The 8,052-nt window shown below is 31.6% G+C and overlaps 1 protein-coding gene across 1 annotated transcript; it reads right to left on the reverse strand.

Annotated features, from left to right (window-relative positions):
- Positions 1-4,674: 4,674 nt before the first annotated feature.
- Positions 4,675-6,111, reverse strand: LOC120155605 (homeobox-leucine zipper protein HOX11-like). Its single transcript, XM_039167123.1, has 4 exons — positions 5,762-6,111; positions 5,269-5,591; positions 5,097-5,176; positions 4,675-4,993 (listed from the first exon to the last, which is right to left on the reverse strand). Exons 1-4 carry the CDS (start codon positions 5,979-5,981, stop codon positions 4,708-4,710), a joined length of 909 nt encoding a protein of 302 aa, XP_039023054.1. The 5' UTR covers positions 5,982-6,111; the 3' UTR covers positions 4,675-4,707.
- Between the last annotated feature and the right edge of the window lie 1,941 nt (positions 6,112-8,052).

Here is an 8,052-nt window from a genome sequence, read left to right on the forward strand (position 1 = left end):
TCAAGATACCAAACACTACATCAATATCAAGTCTTTGGACAATAATATTAACAGTAAAAAGAACTCTTGATGTAGTAATCAAACATTGACAATAGACTATGTCAAACAATAGACTAATCTTTAGACTAATGTAATGCTCACATAAAGTACCCTATAACTATAACATATTATTACCACAAGTGTCACTTCAAATTCAGCCAAATATTAACTTTCCTTTGGGTCAACTAATAAATGCATGAATCACAAGAAACATATAATCATCTTGATATTTTAAATGAATCAGTTTACACAAAAGATGTCACTTTGGCAGTATTATGTTTAAACTAATCTATCAAATTATCAGACATGGCCATAATATGAATTACTTTGTTTCAAAACATATATATTCTATTAACCAACAATCAAAACTAGAAAACCGAATTGAATTTATACATATATTGCATTAACAATATAAATAAAACCATATAAATATTGTTAATCAATCAATTTATTTTAAATTTATCTTTTAATTAAATTAAAAGATAACCAAAATAATAATAATTGCTTACTTAAATCTTATCCCAAGATATTAGATGCTCTTTAATATTTCATCTTTAGATAAAATATTTACTTTAAGTAATATCTGGTGCGGTAATCAAACATCGATAATAAGAACATGTCAAGAAAAAAAATCTTCCTTTAGGTCAATTTATTACTCACACATTAAACCGAATAATTGTCACAATGTTTATTATCAAAGTTGTACATGCGATTATGTCAACTATTAATCTTCCTTTAGGCCGATCAATACTAACATATTCTAAGTTACATGTACATAACCTTTACAAAATATTTTAAAGATCAAATATTTTTCATAATTGAGGCCACTTTAATGACTTATTGCTTTAGTTAAGTCGTCTCAAAATAAATATCAGTATTTAAATTTAATATTTCTACAATAATCAAAGGTCAAAACTGAAATTTATGATTGCACTACAATATCCTAAATAACCCAAAATAAGGTTACATAAACGGTGCTATCAAAACTTGGAAACTCAAGCCTTTGATTGTTTCTAAAGAATTCTTAAACATGCATTTAATTTATAATTCCATAAATTACCAAAGACAAACCGAATTCAAAACAATCAACATTGAATCAAAAGTCTAGGTCAAAGTACATACTAGTGAATTAAATCATTAATCAAACTGAATCGAATATATCAATATTAAATATATATTCTATAATTTATAAAAGTCAAAAAACAAAACTGAATTTTCTAATTTCATAATTTCCGATGTAAATCATAATAAGGTTGTCTAAATGACGTTATTTTAAAACAAAAACCTCAAACTTTGATTATTTCTCAAGAATTTGTTAATCGTATATTTACCCAAAACACTTAACGTAAAACTTTAATGTACAATACATAAAAGAATTTGAAAATTTGCATATACCACCTAATATCATAATCAACAAAATATTAATTCTTAGTAACAGATGAAGGTTTATTGTAACGATCTTACCCTTTATTGAGACTAGACAAAAAAAAACATATAAACTGTACAATTGCAAAAATCAAACCAAAAAGGGAAGAAATAGTTATGGTCCAACCTCATAAACCATTGTCAAGTCATAAAGAAACGATACGGAGGAAACTATTGTAGATCCACCTTATAAGCCATTATCAAGTCATAATTCAAAATAAATAGATTATAGATTCATTTCGCATGAACCACTTTCCACGTATAAATAATTGAAAGAACTAAAACTGGTTATAAGATTTCAATAATCTATGAGAAATTAATTAACACAAATACACAACCATTTATTAATAGAAGGTAGAGTCTAAAATTGCGTAAATTTTATAAAGCAAAGTCATCCCTACAATGTATATCGAAGCAACCAAAAGAATTAACTTGATTTAATTTGAAGTAATCCAATGATAATGCATGCATTGACATAAAACCCTAAAAAAATAATTAAAAATCAAAACCTAAAAATTTCAATCTCCAAATTAATTCAATAAAAAATATTTAAAACCATAAAATCGTAAGAACAAATCAATCCAGATAAAAATAAATACATTTATCAATTAACTCTCATTGATTCAACATGATCTGATGATTATGCCACTTGTTAGAACCAAACCATAATAAATATGAAAAATAAATAGGATCTAATCATGGAAAATTATCAAGGATAAAAATAGTAGATGCACAATCGTACCTAAATTGATTGATATGTTGAAATACTTAAATCTTTCTTTGGTTGTGATCTTCCAAGAACATAGAACTCCCTTAAGTATAAACTCTCTTACGGGATAAGAGTAAATACAAGAGTATCTATTTCTTAGGGACCATAACCCTTTATATAGCTGATTTAAGAATCAATTATTGTCTGTAATTATAACTCTACACTTTTATTTCCATGACAATTCTAATACCTTATAACTTTGTAACATAATTGATCACTTAATTTATGTCATATTTTATGATAACAATATACATTATAAACATGTACCCATAATTATGAATTTTAATTCAAAAGTAATCTTCATTTACAACAATACTTGAACAACATTTAATTTTATCATTGGTGCAAATGTTTCTTGATAGTCAGTTCTATAAGATTGTGTGAATCTTTTTACCACTAGTATTGTCTTGAATCTTTCCATACTTTCCTCTAAATTATATTTCTGTAAACATCCATTTACAACCTATTTTCTTTTTTTTTTTAGAGATAGATCAGTAATGACCCTGTTTTTTAAGGCATTAATTTCTTGTTCCAATGTCTTCTCCTACTTTGAATTTTTCATTGTATTTTGTATGGTGTAATTGAGATCTAAATTTTATCAAGTGACATAATAAATGCTTTGAAGGATGACATTAGTTCCCCGTAAGTGATGTACCTCTAAATATGATAGATTGTGCATTTTCTAACCTATCCTTTCTTCCAGCAATAGGAAGATCATAATTATCAATAAATGAAACATAAATGTCACTAGACGAAGACTTCATACCTGTGTCGATTTATGAGGCAGTAGGATCTAGTTTCAGTTCTTGACATACTTTGAGTTGTGTAGTATCATCTAGATTCTCATTAGGTCACCCCCTTCCACAAAGTTGTTCTGTTTCTAGTTGAGTTTGGAACGGTGGTTGAGGAGTTTCGAAATGAGTTGTTGCTTTTTGTGGAGAGTTTGCTGCTTTTTTGAGTGAAGAATATGGATTTGTTTCGGTGAATTCGAGTTCTTCTGGATAGAAATGTGTATGTGGATTGAAAAGTTTTAAGATTGTCTCAAAGATGAAATTCATCTAAATTCTCGTCCTGAATTTCATATTTGGAGAAACATATAGACTTATCTTCAAAGAAGGTAACAACCGTGAAAGTATATATTTTTTGAGTTATGAGAAAGTAACATTTGTAGCTCATTTTAGTAAAGTAGAAAACTAGAAAGACACATTTTATAGATTCAGGATCAAGTTTGATTTTAAATTGTTAGTGAATATAAAGAAATATTGAAAAACCAAATATTATTAAAGGAAGATCAGAAAAAAGCCATCTTAAAATAGAGAAATTATTGAAGAACATCACAGGACTTTTTCTAAAGTATAACACTCTGCTAGGTATTTGATTTATAAGATATGTGGCTGTTAAAATGGCTTCCCCAAAAGTTGTTTAAGAACACTCATTGAAAAATATTAAGGATTCAGTTATCTCTAGAATGTGTCTATTTTTCATTCAGCTGTCTTATCTTGTTGTGGTGTATCATCACATAAGCTTACATGAATTATGCACTTTTCTTGAAGATAAGAAGCTACTATTTTTGTAAAGTACTCACTCCTATTATCAATTTTGAGAATTTGAACATGTTTTTTTACCTAATTTTTACTGTAATGTTAAAGTATATTTTAGATTTTTTTTATATATCTTTTATTAAATTTTTTTTTTGCTCTTACAAGATTTTATTAGTTCATCAATTCTTAAAATTTTAAAATTCATCTCCATACATAAAATTTTGCGACTATTCCTGCTAACAAAAGAATGACTAGATAATGGATTGAAGCTTTGAAAAAGATTAATAACACCTGTCATATGGTGTGAGTTCCATAATCCATTATTCAAGATATATTTCCAACAAGAGTTGCAAAGGAGAAAATACATTGGTGTTCCATCAAACTACCATGTTAAGCATGGAGTTGATGTTGATGTTGAGGTAATTGCAGCTTTTTTTTTTCTCTGCGACTGGTGTTGTTGATGCTCTTGTTTATGACATGTAATAAAATGTGAAGATTTGGGTAGGGTATTTTGCGATGGATTTTAGTTTAATTCGAAATTGATTTCCAACCCTAGAATACCATGGCAGGCCCATCCACCATCTTCATGAGGAAAAATTGATTAAATTAGAACCACACTTATAATTCAGTGACTATCCATGTAGTTGATCCATTAATTTTTTTTCCTTGTCAAGCACAACAGGCAGCCTGTCTAACGACATTTCTTCAACATCTCGCATATCAAGAGTTCCACTCTAAACAAAATCAAATCTATCGAAAAACTCAAATATCGTTTTCCTTAACCCTTTCTATCACTAAGAAAATTGCAAGATTGAAATTTTTTAAAAATCAACAAATCAATAAAAAAACATTCCTTGAAGCCAAAAACATGTACAAAAATCGACCAGAGGTGATAGCATCTTTTTGACTGGTCAGTGGTCACATCCAATGATTTTACAAGGCAGCCTGGTCGGTTGGGGACTGGCTGTGGGTCACAAGTGTTTGCGGTGGCGAAAAAGGGTACCCTCCAGTTTTGGAACCGCCGTCGGCGGTGGCAACACGCTCACATGAAGGACACATAGTTAGGGTAGTGGCAGGTAAGTGCATGTAAAACGGTTCAGAAGTCTTTAAAGCTCTCAACTCCTGCAGTTCTTTTTGTAACCTTCTATTTTCATCTCTCAGTTTTTCGCACCATCGCTTTAAATACTCACAATCTACCTCCGTCTGCTTCAATTTCGTCCTGTTTTCGTACCATTTTATTCGAAATCAATAAACAACAAAAAAATTCACATATTTTGGCATTTCTTTAACCCAACAGCCATGAAAATAATTAATACTTGTACCTTGCTCTTCTATTCTGAAACCAGACTTCCACTTGTCGAGGGCGGAGATTTAACTGCTTCGCCAAAGCAAGCTTTTGTTTCTGAAATCAGAATATTTACAAGACATGAGCCCTAAAACTAGGGAAATGAATTAAAACAAGTGGTTCGTTTTTTCTTTTTTGTTTTGACTCACGGGATTTAGGCTGTTGTGTTCTTTGAAACTTTCTTCCAGAAAAGCAGACTGTTCTTTAGAGAGCCGCAGTTTCTTCCGGGTTGAACCGTTGTCGTCATCGTCACTGGCTCTTGAGCTACCCCTTTCGGTTTCACCTTCCATGTTGTCTCTCTTGCCTCTTCTGCCTCCGTGTGTAATCCCAAAATCCATCTGAAAAGATAACACCGCGCTGTTCGAAGACGACTGCGCCGCCCCTTCCTCCGTTTCATCCCCCAACGCCACCAGCGGTAGCCGGTTCACGTCTAACCCTCTTACTGGTCCTTCTGATGAACCCGTTTCGTGCACTAATGTTACATACAAAAAGGTTAATATCCCAGAAAGTAGCATTAAAGGTTGAAGAAAGAAGCAAAAGAAAAGCAGACTTCAATTGTCCTACACCTTATCAAGAACAGGGAAGAAAACATGAAGCTTGGAATATACTAATGAGAATATGAATAAAATATAGATTCCTAACGATTATCAGTGAGCCAAGGAAGACGAAGCTGGGAAGAAGGTGGCGTACGACGAAGAGGAGAGAAGGGAAGCAGATGAAGATCTGAAGAAACCCTTTTGTTGTCTCCATCTCTAGTAGTAGCTTCTATGCAAAACCCTAGATCATTGCTTGATAGCTTTGGGGTTTTCTCTATAAACAAGAATGGCTTTGATGGATCACCCAAGCTCAGAGCTAACTCCATCAACCTTTTTTTGCTCTTGTTTTAATGTAAACTCACAATCCACGACCCTCTTCTTCCTCCACAACACTCCTTTTTATTTGCTTTTGGCTTCGTGGGAAAGACTGACCGACAAATCCAGGTCGACAAACGCACGTGAATCTGTATAAATATATACACAAGAAATAGAAAGAGAGATCCTGTTTTTGTAAACGATAAAGCAAAGATCTTTGTATTAAAAACAATGGAATTTGATTTCTTTTTAGGGAAATGAAAAGGGAAAGTGAAAGGAGGACGAGTGATGAGAAAACACACGGCTTTTCGCCCAAATCTCATGGTTTTATGGATACAATACAAAGGAAACAACGACAAGCTTCTTTCGTTATTGTGTTTTCAATTAAGAATGCATCTAATCTAACCCATTGGCATAGCCCAATCTATTATTAAATGTTTGCTGGGGAAGATTTTGTTAATTAAACTTCACCATGTTAATGAATTATTGTCTTCTCACCAAACAAGGGGGCCTCGTCTTCATCATCATCCCACCATGAGAAAATGATTTTTCATCCAACGGCAGGGAAACCGATCATCAGATCTTCCTTTATCTATACCCTTTGGATCAATTTGTTTGTTTCTATCCCCCTTTGCTAACATTCTTTCTCTAGAAAAGTTGTCTTTTATTGATTTTTGTAATCAATAAATGACAATTTTATGAATTTATCAATTAATTTTTTAATAATACGAGATAAATATAGGGATAATATTTTATTCATAATTTATTTAAGTATCGACGTGTATATATATTTTAAACTTAATATTTTTAAAAATAATATATTTTTTATATTTGAAACTATTTAATAAATATATGTGTTTATATTTAAGGAGCGAAGAGTAATATTATAATAGTGATGATGATGTGAGAGAAATATAATGATTAAAATGTGGGCGATTTGATCAAACTGACACTGTTTAATCGAATATTTATCTTTTTAGTACCGTTTGATATATATTTCCCGAAGTGGCACCCTTTCGGCTGAGCTGGCGAAAGGCGCATCCCCGGGGACGCGCTTTACTCGGGTTTTCGCTGAGTTGGATGCCACGTGTGGAAGGCGCATTCCCGGGGACGCGCCTTCTATTAAATGCCATAAATGCCCCTATCCGTTTTCCCTAACTACCCCTCCTCCTCCCCTATATAAACCCCCTCAACCCTCCCTCATCCTTCACACCAAAATCATATTCTCCTCTCTTATATAACTCAAATTCTCCAACTATTTGAGTTTTAAATTTTCTATTAGTGGTAAGAAATTTATTTTTATGTTAGTATTTTTTTAAATAGTTATTATAATTTATATTAATATAATTATATAAATATTATTTTTTATTAAAATAATATTTATATAATTATTATTTATTTAGAATTATTAATTATTTTTTTATGCTAATTATATTGTTTTGTCTACAGTTATAATGGAAAATGAAATGCTGCTGCGATTGGATGTTGATCATATCTCCAGACATTTTAGCGATATGATAATATTTTTTATAATTAATGTTAATATTTAAATTTATTTTTAATTTAAAGTTATTATGAATTTATATTAATTTTAATTTTTTATAATGTATATTATTTAGGATACTGATCGTATTTTAGAGACTTTTATTAAAAATCCACGTATACCGACACCGGAACGTATTTTGCCATATTTGGCTTCTGCTTGGCGGTTGCAAAATCGAACCTGTCCTAATTTCTGCACTGATTGAGAGGTGGAGGCCCGAGACACACACTTTTCACCTTCCATGTGGAGAGGCTACAATTACATTAGAGGATGTCTCTATGCATCTGGGGCTTCCCGTCGACGGAAATATGATGTGTGGTATGGCGGATGGTGATTGCCAGTCAATGTGCAGTGATTATCTTGGAGTTGCTCCGCCAGAGTTTAATGGAGGTAGAATAGCTTTATCTTGGTTGAAAGCTAATTTTGAGGTTTTAAATGAAAATGCTTCAGAGGATCAAGCAAAGGCATGTGCTCGGGCATATATTCTATGAATAATTGGAGGAATATTGATGCCCGACAAATCTCGCAACCAGGTGCAT

Source organism: Hibiscus syriacus, unplaced genomic scaffold (genome assembly GCF_006381635.1).
Source record: "Hibiscus syriacus cultivar Baekdansim isolate YM2019G1 unplaced genomic scaffold, ASM638163v2 tig00111199_pilon, whole genome shotgun sequence".
Taxonomy (NCBI): Eukaryota; Viridiplantae; Streptophyta; class Magnoliopsida; order Malvales; family Malvaceae; genus Hibiscus; species Hibiscus syriacus.

Coding starts and splice junctions, on each gene's coding strand:
- LOC120155605 (XM_039167123.1), bottom strand. CDS start 5,981: ATGGAGTTAGCTCTGAGCTTGGGTGATCCATCAAAGCCATTCTTGTTT. Junction 5,592..5,761: donor TCCTTGGCTCACTGATAATC/GTTAGGAATCTA, acceptor ATGTAACATTAG/TGCACGAAACGGGTTCATCA. Junction 5,177..5,268: donor AACACAACAGCCTAAATCCC/GTGAGTCAAAAC, acceptor TTCTGATTTCAG/AAACAAAAGCTTGCTTTGGC.